Source organism: Zootoca vivipara, chromosome 15, assembly GCF_963506605.1.
Source record: "Zootoca vivipara chromosome 15, rZooViv1.1, whole genome shotgun sequence".
Taxonomy (NCBI): domain Eukaryota; kingdom Metazoa; phylum Chordata; class Lepidosauria; order Squamata; family Lacertidae; genus Zootoca; species Zootoca vivipara.
This window is the reverse complement of record NC_083290.1, coordinates 38,734,802-38,760,751: the sequence shown is the minus strand read 5'-3', so window position 1 is coordinate 38,760,751 and position 25,950 is coordinate 38,734,802. Positions and strand designations below refer to the sequence as shown.

The following is a 25,950-nucleotide window of genomic DNA, read 5'->3' as shown; positions in this document are numbered from 1 at the left end:
TTCGGGTGGGGTTCCTCACCGCCTCACCTGAGGGAAGCCACTCAGTCCTTCCCGGGCAGCGGCAGAGAACGGGCGGTAGGTGGACAACGAAGTCATGTCGGCCCCAGGCTCGCCGTCGTCTCTGGGGCCCCGCTGGGCCCCGACCCACGTCCAGGTGACGGTCCTCCAGGCGCGGGGGCTTCGCTCTAAAGCCAAGGGCGGTGGCGGCAGCGGCGCAGGGAGCGACGCTTACGCGGTGATGGCGCTGGGCAAGGAGAAGTTCGCCACGTCGGTGGCCGAGCGCTGCCTAGGCTCTCCCGTGTGGCGGGAGGAGGCCACCTTCGAGCTGCCCCCGCCGCCCCGGAGGAGCCTGTCGGCGGGAGGGCCTCCGCTCTCGGCCGGGCCCACGGCCGTGCTGCAGCTCACCGTCCTCCACCGCGCCCTGCTCGGCCTCGACAAGTTCCTGGGGCGCGCCGAGATCAGCCTGGCCGAGCTGCACTCCGAAGGCGGCCGCCGAAGCACACGGTGAGGAGACCGAGAGAGCGAGCGAGGGGCTTCCCGTGGAGCTCCCGCTGCCAGGGGCAGTCTACCTGCTGGGACGCGGCGGGGCGCATGCGCGGAGGGAGGGAGGGGGCTGGTGCCAGGCGCTGCCGAGAGAGGCCTCTTAAATATGATCTAAATATAGCCCGTTGCATCTGATTTTCGCTCCTTTATTTAGGGAGTCATAGCAGGACTTCTGAAGGAATGCGGATAAGGATATGCTTTAACTTTGAAGGAGAGAGAGGAGATGCGCCAGAGTGTTGTGGTCAGTGTAGGATTAGCCAGGTTCATTGGGCTTCCTCTTGATATGCGGCAAAATTAGGTATTTCTGAAGGTGTCACATCCCGCTGCGCACCCAACCCGCCCCCCCCCCCCGAAGTTTGCTTCTGTTCTTGGCCGCACACCTTCCCAGCTAAGATGGGCAAAAATATATTTTTGCCGCCTTTTGACTCCTGTCAATCAGTTTTGTAAAAGGTAATGTGATCAATAGGAACAGAAACTGGGAGGTAAAGTCTCTTTGACAGGTGAAATCCCGACTTAAATATGACGATTTCAATTACTCTTCTGTTGTTCAGTGTTGTTTTGTATATTAATGGATTGTAATTTTGGCAACATAAGTAGTATCACTAAATTCACTCCTCAGTGACACTCTTGAAAAAATTAATTTCAGTTCTATGCTTCAGTTCTGGTTTGAAACTTGTTGGGCACAATAATTTTTTATTTTTTATTACCTGTTATGCACCCAACGGCTTCCTTTCCTGGTGCACTTGTTGTGTGTGCCAGATATGTGACTGAAGAATAGCATCAAATAGTATGATCATATCTGTAGTACTTTGTCCAGTTCCAGTTGCTGCATTTTAAGGAGGAGATAGACAAACTAGAGCAGGAACCTTTCTGGCTGTGGGGGACCAAAAACTTTGACGTGTGGGTGGGGCAACCAGCATGTAAATCACATTCTGTCATTGTGACATCAAAAGTTGTCAAGTGTGTTGCCTTGTCTACCTGTCAAGATCCATTGTGTAGGGTTCCCATGTTGGAGAACCACAGTGCAAGGGGCTTGCCTTGTAAGCCTCCCTGCATTGCTCCTTTCTATCTCTTAGGTCAGAGATCAAAAGGAGCTGCGTGGAATTGCTTGCAAAGCCCTTTGGAAGCCTTCAAAGAGCTGCAGCTTGGACAGTAGTAGTGATGGTTGATTGGGATCCTAATTTAATCTTATCTGTTATTGGGCAGGTGAGTGTGGCTTCTCCAAAATGGGCTCATGGGGCAAATGGGACTGGTGGGTCACGTTTAGTCTGTGAGCTGGAGGTTCTGCACCCCTGAATTACCGCATAATCCAAAAATGGTGAGGAGTCTGGAAACCAAGTCCTATGAGGAACAGTTGAAAAAGCTGGGCATGGTTAGCTTGGAGAAGGAAAGGTTAAGAGGAGCCAGGAAAATAGTTCTCAAATAACTGAAAGACTGTGATGTGGAAGGTGGAGCAGATTTGTTCTATGTTACTCCAGATGGCAGGTGTAAATGCAATGACTGAAAACATTTAAATACAGTGGTGCCTCGCTTAACGAATGCCCTGCTTAACGAAATTTCCGCTTAACGAAAGGATTTTTCGAGCAGAGCTTGCCTCGCTCGATGAATGCGTTTTACGAAAAATTCGTCTAGCGAATCGCGGTTTCCCATAGGAATGCATTGAAATTCAATTAATGCATTCCTGTAGGCGAAAAAAAATTCAATGCATTCCTATGGGATTTGCTAGACGAATTTTTCGCTCTAAGAAAAGACCCATGGAACGAATTAATTTCGTCTAGCGAGGCACCACTGTAAGATGATTTTGACTTTACGTTAGGAGAAACCTTCTTAAGTGTATGAGAGTAGTTCAAAGGTGGATCAGACTGCCTTGGGAAGTGGTGGGATCTCCTATGAAGATTTGTAAGCAATGGCTAGATGCCCATTTGCTTAGGAAGCTGTGTATTTGCAAGATTCCTGCACTGAATCCATTGGGCATTGGGCTAGATGACATCCAAGGTCCCTTACTACTCTATAGTTTTGTTTGAGGACGTTCACTTCCTGCTGACTAAATGACATCTCCAGGTTCAGAGGCAAATTACCTATGTATGTCAGAGGCTCAAGTTCAAACAGGTGTCAAACAGCATGCTGCATGAAAATTATTAATCTCATCTGTTTATCTGACAGCAGCAAAAGCTAAACTCTTAGCAGGATGGATAATGGATTAAAAACGCCACTTTTAGTAAAGATTCCACAGTTTACTGGGAGACCACAGGCGAGTCAATCTCAAGGGTTGTTGTGAGAATGAAATGGAATGGGGAAATGAGAACTATGTATGTCACTCATACATAGTTATTTGAAGTAAGGGTGTGGCAAAAATGCAATAAGCAAACATTGCAAGCAGAGGCGGGATCAAACTTTTAAAAACACTTTATTAAAATTTGAAATGAACAGCAGTATAATGTGCTATGGCATAATATAAAGAGCTGGGGTGGTGTAAAGGTTAGTGTCAGACTAGGACCTAGGAGACCAGGGTTCAAGTGACTCCTTAGCCATGAAGTTCACTGACTCACCTTGGCTCTCAGTCTAACATAGGGTTGTTATGGGGCTTAAAAGAGGAGGGGTAGAATCACATATGCCATCTTGAGCTCATTGGAGAAGAAGGTGGGCTACCGTGTTTCCCCCTTTTTAAGACACCGTCTTATAACTTTTTTTCCTCAAAAAAACAAAAGGTGTCTTATTTTCAGGGGATGTCTTAATTTTTTATTACGATTTTTATTATGGACCCACCCTGGGGAGCAACTTCTTTTAAAAAGAGACAAGGAAAAAGAGCAAAGGCAGCGGTGAGGGAGGCACTTTGTGCATGCTTAGAGACCACCCCATCCCCAGCTATAAACCCACCCCGGCTTTCCAAGACGCCTTTTCCCCGGCACTGGACTGGCGGGGGGGATGTGAAGGGGGTGTCTCTCTGTGCATGCTCAGAGGCAGCCTCGTCCCGGGTGCCGCTATGGGAGGGGAGGGCACTCACCTAACCATGACCCAGATCCTGGCCACGACGAGGCGCCATGCGCCGGCAACGGACTGAGCCGGAGCCCCTGGCGCAGGCCGGCGCAGGCCAGCGTTGAGCTCACTACCGGCCCCGCCGAGCGCAGCCACGGGCCCATCGCCCAGCCTGCCTGCCTGCCTCCCGCTTCCCTGCCCACAAAATTCCGGCGGCGGGCCATGCAGCCCACGCCACTCTGGCGGGGCGGAAGGGGCCAGCAGCGCTTCTGCTGCCGTCCGTGCCCTGGCGCCGCGGAATTACCCGCGGGCCTCCCGCCGCCGCTCTGCCTTGGGCCATGCGGCCCACAACGTTCCGGCGGCGCGGAAGGGGCCAGCAGGGCTCCCGCCGCCGCCCGTCACCCTAGCAGGGCCAGCGGGGCTCCCGCCGCCACTCTGCCTTGGGCCATGCGGCCCACAACGTTCCGGCGGCGCGGAAGGGGCCAGCAGGGCTCCCGCCGCCGCCCGTCACCCTAGCAGGGCCAGCGGGGCTCCCGCCGCCACTCTGCCTTGGGCCATGCAGCCCACAACATTCCGGCGGTGCGGAAGGGGCCAGCAGGGCTCCCGCCGCCGCCCGTCACCCTAGCAGGGCCAGCGGGGCTCCCGCCGCCGCTCTGCCTTGGGCCATGCAGCCCACAACGTTCCGGCGGTGCGGAAGGGGCCAGCAGGGCTCCCACCGCCGCCTGTCACCCTGGCAGGGCCAGCGGGGCTCCCGCCGCCGCTCTGCCTTGGGCCATGCGCTCTGCCTCGCCGCTCTGGCTCGGCACTCCGCCCGGTGCTGCTGGACGTTCCGAGCGCTCGGCGCTGCGGAACGCTCCACTCTGCAGCCGCCTGTTACGGCGGCGGGGCGGCAGGCCTCCTCGGCCGGGCCAGGAAGAGGCCAGGCGGGTGGCTGGGCGCTCCGCCCGGCGCTGCTGTGTGCTCTGAGTGCTCGGCGCTGCGGAGCGCTCCACTCTGCAGCCGCCTGTTCCGGCAGGTGGCTTGCCGCTGCAGCAGCTGGTTCCAGACCCCGCTGGTTGGCTGGGGCGCTCGGCGGTCTCGCTGTACACGGTATGAGAGGTATGTCTTATTTTCAGGGGGTGTCTTAGATATAGCAACTCCTAAAAAATGCTGCCATGGCTTACTTTATGGCTACGTATTAAAAAAGGGGAAACACGGTATTAAATAAGCAACCAAGCTTTGAAAAAACTGTAAAGTATCCTGTTGATACCTTTCCTGAGCAGAGTCCTACTGGATCACATACTTAATTTTATTCCATTGTTGTAAACTTCCCTAACAACCTACTTTTAGCTAAAGGGAAGAATAAACATCTATTAAATAAAATAATTTGTATCCTGCTTTGGATAGCGGTTATCTCAATGCATCCAAGGAAACATGCAAGCAGGGTGTGGAATTGACAGTTCTTCCTCAATTTGCTGCCTTGGCAACAGATACTCAGTGGTATTGCTGCTTGTGGACATGGAAGTTCCATTAAGTTATCAAGGCGAGTAGCTGATACGAATTTAGTTAATTCCTTTTTAGAGCCTCCTAAACTAGGGTCCATCTCCCTAGCTTGTGGATCCTCTAGATCAGGCATCCCCAAACTGCGACCCTCAAGATATTTTGGCCTACAACTCCCATGATCCCTAGCTAATAGGACCAGTGGTGAGGGATGATGGGAATTGTAGTCTAAAACATCTGGAGGGCCGAAGTTTGGGGATGCCTGCTCTAGATGTTGGCATCTTTGTCTTCTCCTTAAATCTTGGTTTGCAGTGGACTGAGCAGTGGGTACTCTTTAGAGATGTTGTTTACCACCATGTAGTGAAAGAAAATAATATAAACTTAGTTAGAATTTAACAGTTTTATATTTTAGAGGTTACTGGGTCTTCATCTATAAAATATTGACTCAGTTTGATGTGGACAAAGGGATTGGATGAATCAAGGCTAGAAACTAACTGTTAGCACCACAGCAGAATTGATGAGTTATGATAAATTGGACTCTTTCTCATTACTGCTCCAGTCATAATACTAACTAGATGACAATTAATAGTGAGGAGGAAGTGAGAGAGAAGGGAAATAAACACTAAACAAACATCATGGGACAAGGTAGGAGTGGTGAGGTTACTAGGACTTGACACTTCCCTATTGCAAAGAAATACAAAGAACTGAGGCTAGATCCAAGAGGAATGAAATCCACACCACCCACTCAAAGGAGTGTGTATTGGCCAGGATATTCAGGGCACTTCCCTAGCACTCCTATACAACTTCTATAACATATTTTCCCATATATAGCTGACCATTGTTTGTAGAAAACATCCTCTCCCCTTCCGCATACTGTACTTTGGTATTGAGATGTTGTATTGTACTTTTACTATTTTTTGTTAGGAGCTGCCCAGAGTTGCTGGAGCAACCCAGTCAGATGGATGGCATATAAATAATAAGTTGTTGTTACTATAAGTCTCCCCCCTTTAAAATATCAATCAATAATCCCACTACAAAAAAGGTGCCTAGACATTCCATTGTGGCAACTGTAACTGAGGTTTATGGTGCCATTTGGTGACTAGCTTATATATCTGAATTTCTAACACTAGTAAAAAAATTAAAAGGTAATGGACCCCTGACAGTTAAGTCCAGTCGAAAACGACTCTGGGGTTGCGGTGCTCATCTCGCTTTATAGGCCGAGGGAGCCGGTGTTTGTCTGCAGACAGTTTTTCTGGGTCATGTGGCCTGCATGACTAAGCTGCTTCTGGCGAAACCAGAGCAGCACACGGAAACACCGTTCATCTTCCCACTGTAGTGGTACCTATTTATCTACTTGCACTGGCGCGCTTTCGAACTGCTAGGTTGGCAGGAGCTGGGACCGAACAACGGGAGCTCACCCCATAATGGGGATTCGAACCGCCAACCTTCTGATCAGCAAGCCCAAGAGGGGCAGTTGTTTAGACCAGTGCTCCCCAACCTTTTTATCGCCGCGGACCAGTCAACGTTTGATAATTTTACCACGGCCCGCTGAGGGGGGAACGTTGATTGTTTATATTTTATTTAGATTGTTTTGATTTAATAATTTTAATTTAATTGTATTTAAATGTTCCTTGGGCGGCCCGGTACCAATTGATCCACGGACTGGTACCGGTCCGTGGCCCGGGGGTTGAGGACCACTGGTTTAGACCACAAGGATGACTGAATTAGATGCATTAATTTAAAACAAAATATGTTTGCTACAGAACAGTTTGTTTTATATCTGTACAAATTACTCAGTAGGTTAATTGACTAAAACTCATGATCAGTTTTCTTTAATAGGTTGATAGCTCATGGGATTTCACACATTCCCAGTTATGTTTCATATTGTGCCATTTTATGAGCTGTTTTCTCAGTGACTAAATCTTATAAGGTTTAAACCAGTCAGTAAGAATTAAAAAAATCTGCTTACATTTATACAGTTTAAATAGCCTATGTACATTTTGTTGTTGTTCTTTGCAAACAAGCTTGTAATGCAGATTAGTATTATTCCCATCCTGAATTGTGTAATATACCCACTTTGTAAGTTCATTGCAAAAGCAATATTCAATCCTGGTTCCTAGGTAGTCTTTTAGCCACATTGTGCTATTCAAGCAATTTATTTAGTACTGTCAGGTGAGCTGTTGGGGACATAGCTCTATTGGCCAGCAATGGTATTTGAGTTTCACATCTGAAGAGCAATAGATTTCAAATATAAATACTGATAAATAATGTGCTATAGTAATTTTCCACTGATGCCTGCTTCCATAGCTATTGTAGAACAAACCTTGCCATTAAAATGTGTATGTGCACCATGATTCTTGGCTATCTGTGAGAGAGTACAAAAAGCAACTTTTTGTAAGAATTCATAATACCCTTCTGTTTGGCAAACATATTTTTAGACTGAGCTAAACATCCTAGTTTTTAAAACCGTAAGTCACAATGTATTACAAAAACAGTGTTTTTAAAGAACTCTTTTAAAAGTGTCTTACTGTGAATAATGGCAGCTCTCATATAAAAGGAACTCAAATATTTAACATAACAAGTCCAGCAGGCTTACCAAGTTTACTTTGGCAATCTTGACTGCTTTATACAGCCATGATAAGTATTCAAAGTATGTTAGAAACAAATGTCTTGTTCATAACACTTTATTTGTTAGAATAAACAGCACAAGTTCAGAGTTGAAGCACTTTATTAGTTTTACAGATGAAAATTGGGGCTTCAAGGTTTATGTCGGTATCTATCAATTAAGAGGTAGCTCACTAATCAACCCCTCACCCTTAACATGTGGACAGACAATGAAAAGATGCAATTCAGACCAGTTAATATTTTTTCGTCTGAAGGCAGGGAGATCTGAAATTTGGATGAGACTGTTGCCAGATCTCATTACTGGATGCTTATTCGTAAAACAGAAACACACCCCTGTACTAAAAGAATTAGATTTCAATGAGATTATTTCTGACAGGCCTTTTCCCTGATGTGGTAGTACTGTATGCGCTTTTTGTTTTGTTTTTTTAAGGGTAATCTTCTAGCCATGCAATAACTTCCTGTAGTTTGTCTAGAAATAGTTTCACCATGCTATCCGCTGCTTTAGGAAATGGGGCCAAATGATGAGCTTTTAAAATGTGAACACTGTATAGAAAACCGCTCACTTGTGTTCTAGTGTTTCCCTCCTCTAGTTCTTCTCTTTTGTTTCCTTTCCTGCTTTGATATGTATGCTTTTAAGGCATGCAATTTTCTGAAAATATTGTGGGGAAATTCCATATTTTGGGAGAAATTGCATGCTTTTGTACATAAGCTGCTGTTTCTGTTCTAAAACTTTTCTGGTAATGACTTTCTCATTTTCTCTCTTTCTAGTTCTGTATCCTCTGCTGTATCCAGCTCCGTTCAAGACTGTCCTGAAATATTTGTCTTGGTTCAAATTGTGCCTGTCAGGGAGTAAAAAGGTTAGACAAACTAAGATGGCATGCATCTTGGGTTTCAGTGCAGAAACAGTCTATTATACAGAGTTCCTCTGACTGTTGATACCTTTTATGCAGATGTCTTCCTGGCATAACCTTAAATGGAGAGGTAGCTGTTTGGCAATGGACAAGGTCATGCTGTGGAGCTGTTACACCATAACTCATGAAGTAGTAAGATGATGCATGATACCAGAGCATAACAGCACAGGTTAGGTGGAGCTGTTAAGCGATCATGGGACTCAGCTTAGTAGCAACCCATTGCCCTGAACAATGGATAAATTTACAGTACAAAATTAACCCTTTCCTGGCATGGTTCTCATTGATCCTCTGGAGGAGGCCCCAGAAAGCAATTCTGGAGAAACACTTGTTTTGTGAGGGTGCTTATAATTATTACATGATTGTAATCCCCTTTATTGAACCACACTTCCAAGGACTTAACTGAGAACCATGAAGCTATAGACAAAGTCTGTAAATATGTGACACATGACACATTTATTCTAGCTTTGAAGTCCTGTGACAGAAAAGGTGAAATTGAAATACAGTGGTACCTCGACTTAGAAACCACTCGCCAACTGAATTTTTTTACTTACGAGTGGGGCAAATAGCCGCACACTTACGAATTTCTGGACACTGTATAGGTAACTTGCAATGCTTATTTTACCTACGTGGTTGCAGATTTGTGCCGGGGGGTGGGGCTGGAGCCAAACAAACAAATAAATGGAGAGTGGAGGAAATATTACAGAGCAGCATCCCAGAGCCCTTGTGCTGCCTTCTGAGAACCAAGTAAGCAAGACACCTGGTTCTGAGGGTTCCTGGCTTTACGTGATTTTGCTTATATGTGCAATGGCCAGGAATGTAACCACTACATAAGATGCGAGTTATCTGTAATTATATCTTCTGTTAGTACATTGGTGCCTCGACTTACGAATTTAATCGTTCCGAAGGCACCTTCGTAGGTGGAAAAATTTGTAAGTCAAAAAGCGCCATTGGAAACACGATTTCCCATAGGAATGCATTGGAAATGGAAAAATTCGTAAGTCGAATCAACCCCATCTAAAAATTCATAAGTCGAAAAAATCCTATCTAAAATCACCACGGTTTCCGTTCGGATGTCGAGAAATTCATAAGCATGCCGCCATTTGCCCCACTCGTAAGTCGAAAAATTCGGTTGTCGAGTCGTTCGTAAGTCGAGGTACCACTGTATAGGCATAGGCAAACGGCCCTCCAGATGTTTTGGGACTACAACTCCCATCATCCCTAGCTAACAGGGATGGTGGGAGTTGTAGTCCCAAAACATCTGGAGGGCCGTGTTTGTCAATGCCTGTGTTACCGTAGTATGTCTGAATATTCACTTGGATGAGAAAACAAACTTTCTAGACATCTTGGGAAAATGCCCAACATACCAGTAGCATGCCAGCTACCAGTTTCTTATCACAGATCAGTAGAGACCCTCTGTTCCAGGAGTGACGTCCTTAGCATTTTAGAAATCTTTGCATGATGCTTCAAAGTAACTGTTTCTGAGGATCATGTGGTAATATGGATAAATTATTTCATAATAGCATGTTCTCCTTTTAAACTAGGCTACTTGTTCTCTTCTTCTTCCCCTTTACTTCTTCTTTTCTTTTTTGAAAATGGCCTTTGCTGGCTAAATGCCACAAATATCAGTCTACAGACCTACCTGGCATTTCGGTGACACTGAGAACCTGACTCTGTTTAGCTTGAACTAAAAATTAACTATTTTATATGTAACCCACCCTGAGACCTTATGGGGAAAGGGTGGGTAGGAAATATTTAAGCCCCTGATGCTGAACATGCTGTTCTTTATTTATACAGATGGTACAAGCTTCACTCCAAACCAGGAAAGAAGGAAAAAGAGAGAGGTGAGATTGAGGTGGATATCCAATTCATGAGGAGCAACATGACAGCCAGCATGTTTGATCTGTCCATGAAAGATAAGTCACGGACTCCATTTGGCAAGCTGAAAGACAAGCTAAAGGGGAAACGAGGCAATGGATTGCCAGACACAGCTTCAGCTATTGTTCCTAGCATTAGTCACTCCCCGGCTGACAGTGAGGAAGAGTCAAATGAGAAAGAAAAGAAAAAATCAAAGTTCAAGACCTTATTCTCCAAACCTGGTTTACAGAAAAGCAACCTCTCTCAGTCCATGTCTGTGCTACCTTCTCTCCAACCGGTTACAGAGAGAGTTCGACTTAGACCCAGTGACTTTCCATCGCAATGGAGTGATGGTGATGGTGATGATGATGACGACACTTTAACTCCTGTCTCAGAGAGTAAGTATTGTCTATTGAAAAGAGAATAAATTTCTCAAATCTTTTAACAGTTGTGTGATTTACAAGGTGTGCTAAGTAGTAAAATGTGCCATTTCTTACAGCTTTTTCTTTATAATGGTTAAAGCTGGACTTCTTGTCTTTTTTAAAGACAGTGCTTGAAAGTTGTGAAGAAACAGAAGTGTCTTCATGATTGTGCCTAATAGTTGTAAATGAGTAAGATGCAGCGGGGGGGGGGGTCTCAGTGGTCCCCAACCACAGTGTACTGCTGTTGTTAAGAGCCATCAGTTGAGTTGATCTAGGATTAGGATTAGGTATTAGTATTTTCAGTAGTATTGGGACTTGTGCTTTCACTATTTTTATGCTGATTTCTTTCTTTTCAGAACCCTCCACAAATAGAACTGAAGATAACCTGCTTTATCCACCTTCCACCAAGTCTCATAAGAGAACAGGTAGTGCAGATAGCAAGCAACTAAGCCAAATCTCCTCCAATAACAACAAGAAGGATGTACATTCTTTATTTGGTGGGCTGAAGTCCAAAAGTGACCCTACTTCCCGGTCCAATGTGTGTATCAATGGCAGTCATGTTTACATGGAGGAGCGTGAACCCAAAAGTGATACTCTTCCAAAAGACAGCACTCTATCTTCCCCTCAGATATCCCAGCGAAAACGGCTCTTTTTGTCCCAGGAGAACTTGTCTTCTGAACCCAGTAAGGAACCTGAAATGACAGGAAGACTACCTTCTGACAAAGGACCACCAGGGTCTTCCTCACTGGAGTCCTTTAAAGCCATGACTCTACCATCATACAAGTTGCTGAGTGGTGGGGATATGCCAGAAAGCAACACTCCAGTTATTTCAGACACTCCAAAAGAAACCAAAGAGAACAAGAAACAGGAGAACAAGAAATCTGGCTTGCTGTCTCTTATGACAGGAAAAAAAGAAGCTAAAGTTAGTGAGGAAGTAGAGAGCAATGCAGACACCACTTCGAAGGTGAAGGAAGTAAAACGTAACGAAAAAGAGTTGGCCAGAAAAGAAGCAAATCCTATTGAAGTCCCTGTGGATAACAGAAGAGGTCAAAGCTCAGATAAGAGCAGCACTGCAGATCTCCGAATCACAAAGGCATCCTTGAACCCTTTTGATGAAAACATCTCAGCAGAAGAGAAGCCAGAAAAAAACTCAGCTTCTGTGAAACCATCTCAGACCAAACCCGTCAAGCCCAGGTTAGTCTTGAGAAATGATCTTCTCAATTGAATTTTGAGATCTTGAGATGCTTTAAAGCTATTGCCACCCAGTGGTTTTCATTGTCTGTCATAGAAAATATCTACTTTACAGGGTGAGTAAGAATTCTCCTTCTGATAGGGCAGGCATGCCCTGTGTAGGTTTCAGTTGTCTAGTACCGTAACTCTGCAGGTAATTTGTAGGGTTTCTGTCTCTAGCCTTTGTGAAAGGAAAGAAACGACAATGCATGCTGCCTTCAGAACAAAGATGATCCACTTTCTTGCAAGGGGAGGGTAAAGGAAGCGAGTCAGTCCCTCTTCTGCCTCCAGGATGGAATGCTGACTAGCAGAGAATGTATCCCAGCTGGCTGAACTCGATCCTTTCAATCTCTTCTCCTCACTGCCCAACTTACAGGGAGACGGATCAAAACAAAGGCAGGCACTAGCTTTGTTTTGTTTGCCGAGCTGGTCAAATGCAGCTGAGCTAGTTTTCACTCATCTTTTTATGTCTATTTCTTTTTTTGCTGAGGAGAGGAAAAGACGTATTGGGCTTGTCAGACCCAGAATACTGGTGTAACTAGCTAACTGCTGCTCTTTGGGGCAAGGAGGAATTTTAAAATGCAATTATGGGTCAAAGTCTTTGTTTCAGTGTCATGTAGGCGGGCCAAGGCCTGAAATTCTTTAGCCCTCCCAGACTTAAAGCATTAGTTCTAAATCAGAAAGGAGAAAGAGAACAGCTGTCTTTAGTGAAGAACCAGCCAGTGCTACTGGCAGTTGTCCTTCGAGGTTCCTTCTTGCTTGAGTTGGGGGAGGGGTGTAATATTATCTCTCTTCTGTCATCTGAAAGCAGAGGTGAGAGGAATACTGAGATGGAGCAGGAAAGACTCAGAAAAGTGAATCAAAATGGGTTACCCCCTAAGCCCCTGAATATTTAAGGCTGCCACATATTAGCTGATTACGTGATCTTGTGGTGCATTTGTTCATAAGTTGATATTTAAATATTCAGACATGTATATAAGTGCTGTGAACATTAATAGTGACTTGGCCTTGTTTTTATGTTATTCACACTGGTGCATGTGGGAGAATTGCTCCCTATTGCTCTAACTTTAAACTTACAGTATATCTCTTTCTTTACAGTTGTAACTAGTGAAATAACATTCTTTTAACAATGTTGGGTGACCTTGTTTCTATTCAGCTCCTGCAAAATGATTAAACTTTGCAGCTTTCAGCAATCTAAAATGCAATTTTTATGGCTTGGAGAAATGCAACATTTGGATAAAATGTTGCTTTTGCATGGAAGCTATGTGTCACAGAGGCACCACTCTTTTTCCTGCCTAACTGCCGTATGCTTGGCGCTTTGTATATTCCACTATTCTACTATTACTATGATAATGCTATAATGTAATTGGGATTAAAAAGGTGTTCTATTGAAAAGAGGTGTTACTGGTAGACTTTTTTCAATGTACAAAACACTTTCATTCAGGAAACGTGTTGTTTTCTTTTATAAGCATTTGCTGCTGTTAAAAGGTAAATTATAATATGAAGGGAGTGGTTTGCTAAAACCCTACACCTTTCCTATTCACTTAACATGCAGCAGCCTTGTTAAACTTCAAAATGTTTCTGCCTGTCTTACGTTGCATCTGCAACTGACATGCAGGTTTTATTTTGTCCCTTTTTACAGACTGGGCGTGTCTTCAGAGGATGAAACCAAAGCCACTTCTGCTATTTCTGCAACTCCTTCTGCTTCTCTTTTCTCTCCTTCCTATCACTCAAATAAAAACAACCCCTTTATCTCTAAATTTGATCCAGAAGAGCAACCTCGGGACACTGATAGGTTTGCTAGTGACAACAATCCATTCACTACAAAATGGGGACAGAAATCCAAGCAAGATACTGAATGCTTTACAGCTACTTCTTCTGCATCTGGAAATGAAAATAAACCATTTGTTCCTAAAAGGGAGCAAGAATCCCAGATAGAGGATTCTTCAAACTCTGCCAAGTCTCCCCTGCCTGTTCCTGCAACTTCTGTTCTTGAGTTGGATCCTTCTGCTTTTCAGCTTTCTGATATTGATAATCCTCCTGTGTCTAAAGTGGGAGAGGACTCTGAAAGTTTTAACAGTCCTCCAGCTTCTTTCTCTACTTCCTCCTTAGCAGGAAACCTTGATGATTCCAAGCACGTTCATGTTGTGCCTTCAGAGAAGCCCAAAAAGGAAGGTTTAACTAATCAGATAGACCCTGTATCCAATTTTCCTGGATCTCTAGCTGGCAGTCACCCGTCACGGTTTCATGATAGGGTTGGACTCATCCTGAAGTCTCAGGGCAATGACAAAGTGCACATAGTGCCACCATTTAAGGAAAACCGAGGGAGCATAAAGAAATCAGTAACCTTTGCCCTTGAGGATGAAAATGTGGGGAGTAGTGGCGACGATGCTTCAGATGGTGAAGATTCAGGTGAGAGCTGGCATGATGAAAATGAGATTTCAATAAATCCCACTGAAAGGAATGAGAGGCGAAGACCTGAACCATATGTAGAACATTGTGCTGCACCTGAGCCCGGTAATGGAAATGTACAATCTCTTCATAACAGTGAGGATCATTTGGAAAGACAGGCTGAAGCCGGCTTCTCAGTTAAAGTAGAGCCACCGGTCCCAACTCCGAGAATTCTCTTGCCTTTGCCTAACATGCCGAGGACTGTGTCGGGTAGCAGTTCTCTCTCTGAGCCCCCAAAGCCAGCACCAAGAAGCGCCCTAAAACAAAAAACGAGTGCCTCTGTTTCTTTGATGGATGAATCAGAAACAGAGAATGGGTCAAGCTCTGCCTCTACATATAAAGAATTTTCTGCAGAAAATTCTTTAATCTCTAATGAAAAACTAACAAGCAATAGCTCATTAGCAACTTCGGTATCCAATATACTTAGTTCTGGAAGAGATGGTGGAACCATGGATTCCTCTCAAAGTATTAGTACTGATCTCTCTTACTATGCAACAAGCACACAGCCTGGCAATTTGATCACTGGAGATCTGAATGTAAAACCCACCACCCTTTCTGTTATTCCAGAAGTGGGATCGGATGATGAGCAGCTGAGTGATTATCCCCAGGGTGCTGAAAAGATTGCAGTTTCTGGAGATTTGTCCAGGAGTGGAGATGGTTCCTCAGAGTTACCATCCTCCATTGAGGGGAGAGAGCTGACAGCAAATAAAAAGGCGACTGGTGAGAGGCAGACGGCATCACTTCTTATGAAGACAAATGCTCCTGGTGATGGATTTGAACTAAACAAACCATTGGTCGCACCTTCAGCACTAGCCCTTGAAAATGCAAGCCATGATGTAAAGGGATTGGAGCAGAAGAATGCTGACAGCTTAAAAGAAAATAGACAGGGTGATAGTCCTGAGATCTCTGTTAAGCCTGTTCATCTTTCCCCTCTGCCCAGTTCTTCTCACTCTATTAGCTCTTTCCAATCTGATGCTTCTGGCTCTAATAGAGCAGAACCTACGAAAAAAGCTACAGCAGAGGGCTTGGATGCCAAAGTGGATCCCTCTGGCAAGAAGAAGCTGCTCCAGGCATGGGTTTCACCCTCTGAAACACATCCCAATCAGAATCTGCAGAGTGACGGAACTTACCCTGCTAAGCTCAGGTGAGAGGAATTGGGGGGGGGGGAAGCAAAGATAGAAAGTCTCAAGTGCTATACTGTGAATGGCTTTGATTTTTCCCTCCCCTTTTTAATGCAGTAAGGGATTTTGTGTCCTATGGGCAGGTGAAAATCTATCCCTGTTGATCTGTATTGATTTCTTGTAGCAATGTCAATGAAGGAATAAAACTGAGCAAAGGTTTATTTTGCTTAGGCAGTAATCAGACTCTATTTCCACATTGTTGCGACATGACAATAAAGGTATCATAAACAGGAACCAGCACTTCATATTTTACCTCTAATTTTACTTTATTTTTTAATCCCAATGTCCTGTTAAAATACTAAATAAAGTTTTCATGTTCTGCCAAAATAAGTGAAAGCAGCAGTTGGATAAATGCTTAACTTTCTTTAAAAGCGGTGTTGGTTGTGAGCATAAGTGCAGTGTAATTTCCTGCGGCACAGGTTTCGTTACCTAGATTTCTGAAGTGTCCCACAGGTGTAATTTAACTAAAAAAAAATCAAGGCAAAGTTTTGCATTAAACTTTGCTGAAAACTCTATTTTTCACACTTGCTAAACATCCAAGGAACCAACCATATTTTATTGGGGGTGGGGGGTGGGGACAGATGGTTAGAACCATCAAGAGTGTCAGACTAGGATTCCACTCAGTGATGGGCCAGTCACTTATATCTATGTCTAACCTACTTCGCAGTGTGGTAGTGAGGAAAATGGGGGGGGGGAAGGGGTGACCATGTACTCAAGGTCCTCAAAGGGATATAAATAAATAGGTAAGTAAAACTTTTCATTTGAGAGCTTCTAAATCAGTCTTGAAGTTTAGAGAGGAGGGCAGAATAAATCTTCTGTTTTAACAGTAAATATAAAATCTAAACTTGCACTAATAGAAGAGGAAAATGTAATGTATTCTTTTTTAAAGCAGGAACATGTGTGCATGCGGTGCTTCATGCCAGACGAAAAGTAGAACTGTACAAAATTGTTCAGGTACAAAGCACTATAAAATGTAAAGGTACCCCTGACCATTGGGTCCAGTTGCGGACGACTCTGGGGTTGTGGCGTTCATCTCGCTCTGTAGGCTGAGGGAGCCAGCGTTTGTCCGCAGACAGCTTCTGGGTCATGTGGCGAACCAGAGCAGTGCACGGAAATGCCATTTACCTTCCCGCCGGAGCAGTACCTATTTATCTACATATACAGTACTTGATGTGCTTTCGAATTGCTAGGTGGGCAGAAGCTGGGACCGAACAATGGGAGCTCACCCCTTTGCGGGGATTTGAACTGCCGACCTTCTGATCGGCAAGCCCTAGGCTCAGTGGTTTAGACCACAGTGCCACCCGCGTCCCTGCAAAGTACTATAGGATTGCCTGAACTAATTGTGTGTACTTCTTTCAGACTTCATCCTGTGAAACCAATGCATACTACAACAAGCAAATCATCTGCAAAAAACCAGAGCATAACATCAAAGATCTTGGATAACCAAAACGAATCCGATATAAAGGTAATTAAGACACACTGTATTTTAAAACCTAATTGGGTGGTCTGTGTTTTTGGTTAGGAAGCTTGTAAATTTATTGGTGGAATTAGGCAAACTGCAAAGGGGTAGAGTCATTTGGAGACAGAAATGTGTTCAAGTTTTCTAGGTGTGTTGATTCCCCCTGCCCCTGCTATCCTACCAATCTGGGCAGCTTTCTGAACCTTTTACTGACACAAGCTTAGATCTGCGAATGGGTGTGAATTCCCCAGGCTCAGAACTTGCTATCTTCACCAAAGGACTTTGGCCTGAAACGCATTTTTGTTTTCAGATAAGAAAGGTTTAGTGATTTAGTGCCTCCAACTACGGTAATATCTCAAACGATCTGTTTGGTCGAAACAAAATAAAAAAAATTCCTTCCAGTAGCACCTTAGAGCCCAACTAAGTTTGTCATTGGTATGAGCTTTTGCATGCATACGAAAGCTCATACCAGTGACAAACTTAGTTGGTCTCTAAGGTGCTACTGGTCCTGCCCACCTAGCAGTTCGAAAGCACCTCAAAGTGCAAGTAGATAAATAGGTACCGCTCCAAACGGGAAGGTGAACGGCATTTCCATGTGCTGCTCTGGTTCGCCAGAAGCGGCTTTGTCATGTTAGCCAAATGACCTAGAAGCTGTACGCCAGCTCCCTCGGCCAATAACGCGAGATGAGCGCCGCAACCCCAGAGTCTGGTCAGGGGGTCCCTTTAAGGTGCTACTGGAAGGAATTTTTTTAATTTTGTTTCAACTATGCCAGACCAACACGGCTACCTACCTGTAACTAGATCTGTTTGGTGTTTGAGCACAGAACCTGAATTACTGCTGATGCTTTGTATTTATTTAGTACTTATGGCATGTTATGAGGAGGGTCTTATCTTCACAATATGCTTTTCCATGTTTATTACTGGGAAGAAATAGTTGAAGGCAGGTGTACAGAAACCTTGTATGCACATTTGTCTGCATGCCATAAAAGTACTTACAGTACTTGCAAATCCTGAAATTCTTGTTTTTTGTGAATCTTCAGTAGCTTTTAAGTTGCTTTGACAGATTACCTCTTTGCTCTGACATCATTCCTGGGATTCCCCAGTAATCCCTGAAACCAAAGGTTTCTATACCTTCCTTCTGATTCTTTGACGCCACCCTTGTAACAGTGCTCGATATCAAAATGCCTTTAACCTGTTAATTCTTCCTTCCTAAAGAAATATGATCCTTCAGATCCTGCCTACGCTTATGGTCAGTTGACACACAGCGAGCTGATCCAGCTGGTCTTGAAACAGAAAGATGTGATTGCAAAGCGAGATCAGCAGGTGCGGGAGCTGGAAGACTACATTGATAACTTGCTTGTCAGAGTTATGGAGGAAACCCCTAACATTCTTCGAGCTCAAGCTCATGTGAATAAGAAAGCTGGAAAGATGTGAAGGAACCAATTCAACCTAATCGATGACTTTCTTACTCAAACTTTGGAAGTAGTGAATGTGGAAAAGCTGCTTGTACCGAAACAGATTATTATTTACTTGTCTTAGGCTAGAGTTGACTTACCTTGTAGACTGCTTTATATAATCTACAAAGTCAGTAGTGTTAAAAAAACACCTTTTACCTTTTAGTACACTGTACATTTTTTGCTGCTCCACAGGTGAAAGGCCTGAAATTAGGGACTGTGGAAGGAGTTGTGAGCCAGATTTTATCTGTGAATAAGCTCCAAGGGGCACATTTTTAAGGGTTTAGTAAAAAAATGAACACTTTTCTGTAGTTTTTCAAAACTCAACTCCTGATTTCTTGACTCTTAGGATATTAAGTTTTAGTGCAATATAAGCAATCATATTTACATTAGATATACTGGATGAATAAATATTTATGAAGTACCTTATTTGGGTTTGAGTTCCTGTGAAATAAGCACTTCCACCTGAAAGCTGGTTGCCTCTCTACTTACAAGCAGCCCATTCCATTAGGAATTTCTGTTGTGCTAGCTCCACTGAATCAGTAATTATTAAGAAAACAGCTCATTCATTTGGGTGGGGCTTAAGCTGTGCAGGTTTCCTGCCAATTGTGCAAAACTGCCTGCATTTGCCTTTGGGAAGTGAGGAAGATCCATAGTTAAGAAATAAAAAGTGATGGTTGTTGTGAGTAAGAGGAGGTTAGCTTCTAAGCACTAAACTGACTTCTGTGTCTTATGGTGGTCGGTACAGGACATATTAAATTTTTGAAAGCAATACTGATTTAAACTAATTGCCAGAAACTGCAGTCTGGCTGTCTTGCTTCATTGCAGCTGGTTGCTTTAAGTACAGTTAGACAAGAGGGGCATTTCCCCTGCATTTTCTGGTAGGTGTTAACATGCTCAAACCTGTGCGTTTTCAGTAGCTGATTTTGGAGGTACACATTAATCCCTCATCACTGAAATTTTACTTTTAAAATGTTTGTTCCAGCTGAAAGTCCATAGAAACATCTTGCTTCTTATTTCGCAGATTTGACTACTTTTCTTTCGTTCTTAACATTACCTTTGAATTGCTGATCTTTCCCTTTTATCTTTGGGTATGTTACCCATCTGTTCAGAAGTCTACTTAGATCTTTATTTTTGAATACAGGAAAAGCGACTGAACAAATTGCTGTGAGTCAATAATCCCAGGTGTCTTTCCATTTGTGAATACTTTCTATTGTAAAAGTTTCATTTTTGACCAGTTCCTCAACATGTTGATAAAATTTCTCAGAAGTTTCTTTTAATTATGAAAGGGTTGAAATGCAGATAACAACACATTTCTACTGTCAACTAAAGTAGCTTCCATCAGTTTTTCCATGTTTTTTGCAATACTTCTTTCCACATCTTTTCTGTTTCAGAAATTCTTGATTAGAGAACATTGATCTTACTATGTTTATGCCCAGTTTCTTTATTATATGTTTCGTTCCTTTGCAGTTCCAAAAGTCTCTGCTCTACTTTTGAGCAGCTTTTGAATGTATTGCCTTGTAGCTCAAACCAACTAGGAGGAGTAAGTAGGGCCTGCTGGCCCTCCCAATGTGCTTGGACTAAACTCTCATCTTCATGGATGGCCATTGGGAGCCCAAAGGCATCTGAATGACCACATGTTTCTCAACCCTATAAGAGGCTTAGCACAAAGCTGTATGTGTGCAATGTCTTGCTGTGCCTGTTTTGGTTCCTGTTTCTCTATCTGTATGAACAGTTTCTGAAGTCAGACGACACTTTCCTCAGTTACAAAAGATTCTGTTTATGCTGCTGCATAAATTGCTGGAAGATGTGAATAGTCAGCATTACTGCAATATGATTTCTGCTGCAGACTCAAAAAAACTGGAGACTTTTTCTGATTTTATTTTTTATGGATTTTTGTCCTGGGTTGAAGATTGAATTCTTAATTTCAGTATCTCCATCTGCCCCTTAATTCAAAAGGTAACTTTACATTGTGGTCCCTTACTCTGAATGGGGCACTTGCCCCTTAAAAGTTTGCAAAGGATCAACTTTTGTAGGTTTCCTAATAAAACAATACTTCCACCATCACCCATCACTAGGCGTTTGGGGTGAAATCCATATTGACCATTGTATGGGAAATCGAACTATTTGAAGATAGCAAATAGCATGGCTTTTTGCAAGCTTAAGCTTGTATATGCACTTTTGGCTTCCAGTCAGATCAACTGTGATTCAGGAAAAAAAATGTTGAAAATCTGAGCCACAAATGCAAGCAGCCAAACAGCAATCAAAGTGATGTCTGAAGACGTGGACGGATCAATTTTCATGCTTTTTACTGTAGCCATTATTCATTTTCTGCCTATGCACTTTAAAGAGGGATGAGGTTGGCACTTCAGCCCTCCCTTTGTATTCAGTCACAACACTGGATTATAAACTAGTCAGGTAATCAAAGGGGGGTTGATTCTAAGCAAGTCATACTTGTGAGTAGACCTGTTGTAATCAGTGACTAATGACTGTTGATTGTTGTGGGCCTGCTCTTAGTATGACATGATCAGATATCACCCATAGATCTTGATGTTTCCTGAATGGTGCACTGTTAATTGCTCTTGATACTGTACAATCTTATTTGCAAACACCAAAGAATAGGAACAGCTAAGTGGTTCCTGTAGTTTATTCCTTATTTGAGAGGAGGCATAATTCATTTGACATGGCAATATTTATGCAATGAGAGCCCCAAGTACATAGTTTTGAGGTTGGTAGAAAAATTGATACTGTAATGTTTGAATATAAGGCTTGGACTGTGGGCTTGTACTCCATGTTCCTGTTGCCCTACATGGAGTGTGGTGCTTGTTGAATAAATTTGTCTATCTTCTTGCATAGTGCTAATTTTCTTGATGAAATCCTCTGGCTGAGGCCGTCACCTTGCCTCAACTAAGTCAATGATTTCAGGTGATTGAAAGAGGAGGAGCTGTTGTCTACCAGAGCCTGTGGTGTTTTCACATATCTGTGGCTCCATAATAGCTGGAACATAAAATCTGTAAAGGCAAACTTCTTGCGTGTAAAACCAGCATTTAGATGCTTGGGCATCCTTTTTAAGATGGTATATCTCATTTAAATGAACCAAATTGCTTTTTTAAAACTTTATTTTAAGAGGCTTTATGTCTCTTTGCTCCAGCTGGAGCCAAAAGCACACAGGCACATGCTATTGGGAACAAGTATTTTATTGAAATACAGTTTTACTATGTACTAGAAAATGTTTATTCCTGATGGTTATATGGTCCCAAAGTACAGTGGACATTTGTGTTTAATACATATTCAGTAGGAATGGATCTAGTAACAAATAGTGTTGGCCGTTTTAATAGAAATAGTACAGGACCAGCTTCCAGCAGATTGTGAAAATCTTCTAGTTTATAACCTGACCTAAATTTTCCAGGGACTATAGGGGTTGTAGCTGGCAACACGATGTTCCACATGCAAGAGGGTGTATTGTCAATGGGCCCAAGTCAGCTGGCCATTCTTCATATAAAGGTCTGCTCAGTTGTATACATTTTGATGAGATTTGGGCAATTCACAGCAAGGATACCTTGCTATCTGTGCCTTCTAATTGGTATCTGTGACTTATGCAATCCTGACATCGAAATGCTGAATTTTGTGAAAAGTGTGGTACATTGTGAGAGATATTTTCCCTTGTGCAAACATTTGCTCAGTGCTTAATGTTGAAGGATCTGAATGTATATTTATATTCTGCCTTGTTGTTCTTGGTACTTAGTCCCATTGGTTTTTTTTTTACAAAGACCTTCATCCTTGTGAAATGTTAAAAATAAAGTTATTTAAACTTGTGAGAACACTTGTGTTTCTTTGCATATCTTTACAAACTTTAAGTGAAGAATGCTGTTTATATAATTCACATTACTGCATGCTATATCAGAATGGTTCCTTAGTCAATACTGATAGAAATTATTCTCTGCTGTACAAGGACTGGATTTCATCATGGTGATTCCAAAGTGTGAAAGTAAAAGGGCTTCATATGCAACTGAAACTTCTATTGTGAAAAAAATAATTTAAAAAATCCTTCCAATAGCACCTTAGAAACCAACTAAGTTTGTCATAGGTATGAGCTTTCGTGTGCATGCGCACTTCAGATACCTGAATCTGAAGAAGTGTGCATGCACACGAAAGCTCATGCCTATGACAAACTTAGTTGATCTCTAAGGTGCTACTGGAAGGATTTTTTTGTTTGTTTCGACTACATCAGACCAACACAGCTACCTACCTGTAACAAGTTCTGTTGTGAGAGCTGTTTGTACATTAAGGTTTTTTGGGGGGGGGGGCTGTTTGCAGAAGAAATCTTTTCAGCTACTCAAATTCCACCATTTCACTTCCCTATGCTGTGAAGCAGGAATGTGCCAATTTGAATGTGCCACAGTCAGGAACCAATTTGGATCATGACTGTGATTCAGACTTAATAGAACAGGAAAAGACTGAATCACCTGATGCAGCAGCACTGAGATGGAAAGGCAGGGGAAGCGTGGTATGTTAAGTGCTTCAAATGAGATCTCAGCTATGATCCGAATGCCCAAATTACTCGTTTCCAAGGGTCAATAGAGGCATCTGTGACTCAAACCTGTGTCTATTAGGATACTGCCAGTCTGCTGCGTAGCATCCTTAATTCACAAAGTCTAGACTGAGGTGGGGGACCTTCTGAATGTTGTTGGTATGTTTACTCCCATCAGCCACCATGGTGAATGGTCAGGGGTGATAGGAGTCCTAATTCAACACACGTGGAGGGCCATCTCTGGTCTAGAACCCACATTAGTTTCATATTTTGAAGGAAATACATTCACACTCTAGAATGAAGTCACAACGTCAATGATCACATGGGTGGCTTCATTCCAATTCTTTTCCAGCCTGTCATCTATTATACCTGTGGGAATACCAGGTTTAAGACATCTCTTTAATGATTCAGAAACCAAATGCTCTGTGCTGACGACATAATTATATAATAGCTGTCAACATGGTCTCCACCCCTGTCAAAATAGCATGGGCTGCTTTGAACCAGCTCATCCTTCACAGAGCTATAACTACAAGCTATTATGTCTGAGTGTCTCATTAATATCTCTTGGGCACAGCCCTGCAATATCAGCTATTGCTTTCTTAAGCATGGGTGTAGGCTTGCCTGCTTTGCCTCGTTCTGAACTAAGATATGCACAGACAGCAGAAGCCCGCGAGAGACTGGACGTGGAACATAAACTATTTTCTTTTATTTTTTAGGGCAATTGCCCGATCGCCCTTCCACTGCTGCTGAGCCTGAGCAGCCCATGCACTTCTTTTTTTAACCCCAAATCCAGGACATTTGCTTTAAAATGTAAAATTCTCCTCTCCCTGCCCCAGATGGCCATGCAGGACCCCCAAAAGAGGACATATGTCAATCCTAGCATAGATCCCTTGTACCTAAGGACCTTCCAGAAAGAAGATTCCACCTAAACATTAGGAAGAACTTCCTGACAGTAAGAGCTGTTCGGCAGTGGAATTTGCTACCAAGGAGTGTGGTGGAGTCTCCTTCTTTGGAGGTCTTTAAGCAGAGGCTTGACAGGCATATGTCAAGAATGCTTTGATGGTGTTTCCTGCTTGGCAGGGGGTTGGACTGGATGGCCCTTGTGGTCTCTTCCAACTCTATGATTCTATGATGTGATCGAATGTTTCGCCAATAAAGACCTAAACTTCCAATTGCTTGTCCTCATAGGGGCTAGGTGCGCTCAAGGTACAGCATGATTCAAAAATGGTACGCTACATTCAACATCTTATCTAACAGCAGCATAATGTTTACCTTTCCCTCAATGGCTTGGCAGATACCTTCATTGCCTGGTGAGGTGAGTAGGGATTGAACTAAAGAGACCTTTGCCCTGCTGTGGGGCATTCCATAATTGTGGCATCAAAACTAAACAGGCTAGGGTAGCCCTGTGTGCTGCATTAAAGAGGACAGTCCTCTATTTGAAGGTTGTACAATCCAAGCATGGATTAAAGATAATGAACCACAAGGGAGAACAGAGGCCTTGTATTTGCCCAGCACCAGTTAATCCTTGGACAGCAGCTACACAACTCACCTGATCTGTCTTCTTCACTGTGGGAAGATGCAGAGGGTTTTTTCAGCCAGAACTCACAGGAACTCAGTTCCAGCACCTCTCAGGTGAGCACCATTGCCATTACAAGGGAACACGGGAGGAGTTCATGCTGAATTCCAGCACCTCATTTTCTAGAAAAATAGCACTGGGAATATGTCATTGATTTCGTTTCAATGGCCTGCTCTCAGTTGGATACAACACATTGCTTTTTTTTTGTTTTTGCTTGCATAATTGTGTTTCTGTTTATCAGAAGAGGCCAGGACTGGTGCAAAAATGCCTCTCCACCTGTAACCTCAAAAATCCTGTCCCTTGTCCCCCCTGCCCTCCAAGGTTTCAAGCATTGCTTAAATGAGACAATTTTTGAAGTTGACATATTCTGAATGCCCATCAGTGCTGCACTCTCATAGATCCTGTGTGTAGCAGCATCTTAGAGCTTCAGCTGTATTTTGGAATTTTGGGGTCCCCTGCTGCAACAGAAATCAGATTTCAGCTGGTTAACACCTTTTTCCAATGGACCAATATATAGAAATGTGATGTAGCAACTTTTAGGGAGAGCAGAAAGTGTAAAGTAAGGGCGCCATCTTCTGGCTTGAGTTTTGCTCACCCATAATTTGTTCATAATAACGTAGCATTAAATTCCCTTTGTGTGCAGTGCATGGCTCATAACTGTATACTGTATGGTGTGTGCATATGTAAGTTTCTATAGTCCTCCGTTCCTTCCTATGAGGGTTGCTGAAGGTTGATGGCTTGTGCAAGTTAGGCTAGGAATGCAAGAGAGTGTCTTGTAATACTTCTCTTGGAGATGCCACATGTCCCATAGCACAGTTGTGCAATTGCATCCCCACAGCAAAACTTTCAGGTTCCACTTGCTGTTGCAAGAATTGTTTACCCATTTTTTAGGTTTACCAAATGGCTTAGGTTTTAGCTGTTTGACTGTTAATAAACAACAGTTCCCCCAAAGTGGAAGCATTATGCTGCTAGGATTATTTTACCAGGTCTGGGAAATGTGTCAGTTTCACAACCACAGCATGCGGAACTGCACAGCACTGAACCTATCATCAAAGTGCTAAATTATCGGTCTGATTGTTCTATCCAGAATATGACAGTACTTTGACATAGCATTCTTGAAATACCCTAAAAGAATAGGGCAAAAACTTGCTCTCTGCTTCCCTAGAGGGTAGGACTAGATTTAAGTCACAGAAAGGTAGATTTTGGTTGAATCCAGATTAAGGCTACAACCTGAGTCAACATGGCTAGATTTGCAGAG

The 25,950-nt window shown here is 43.3% G+C and overlaps 1 protein-coding gene across 3 annotated transcripts; it reads left to right on the top strand.

Annotated features, from left to right (window-relative positions):
• Nucleotides 1-22,408, top strand: RAB11FIP1 (RAB11 family interacting protein 1). 3 transcript variants are annotated; one of them, XM_035139201.2, is made up of 6 exons: nucleotides 1-504; nucleotides 10,329-10,786; nucleotides 11,167-12,004; nucleotides 13,683-15,635; nucleotides 17,032-17,137; nucleotides 18,347-22,408. In XM_035139201.2, the coding sequence occupies exons 1-6, from the start codon at nucleotides 95-97 to the stop codon at nucleotides 18,563-18,565; spliced, it is 3,984 nt and encodes a 1,327-aa protein (XP_034995092.2). In that variant the 5' UTR covers nucleotides 1-94; the 3' UTR covers nucleotides 18,566-22,408. The 3 variants fall into 3 exon arrangements, with proteins under 3 accessions (XP_034995092.2, XP_034995094.2, XP_034995093.2); XM_035139202.2 differs by lacking the exon at nucleotides 1-504 and adding an exon at nucleotides 4,426-8,480; XM_035139203.2 differs by lacking the exon at nucleotides 13,683-15,635 and having other exon boundaries at nucleotides 9-504.
• The last annotated feature ends 3,542 nt before the right edge of the window (nucleotides 22,409-25,950 follow it).

Bases quoted from the DNA above. Each gene is read 5' to 3' on its own strand.
- RAB11FIP1 (XM_035139201.2), top strand. From the start codon at position 95: ATGTCGGCCCCAGGCTCGCCGTCGTCTCTGGGGCCCCGCTGGGCCCCG. The intron at 505-10,328 runs GTGAGGAGACCG...TTATTTATACAG, and splicing joins GGCGGCCGCCGAAGCACACG to ATGGTACAAGCTTCACTCCA. The intron at 12,005-13,682 runs GTTAGTCTTGAG...CCCTTTTTACAG, and splicing joins ACCAAACCCGTCAAGCCCAG to ACTGGGCGTGTCTTCAGAGG.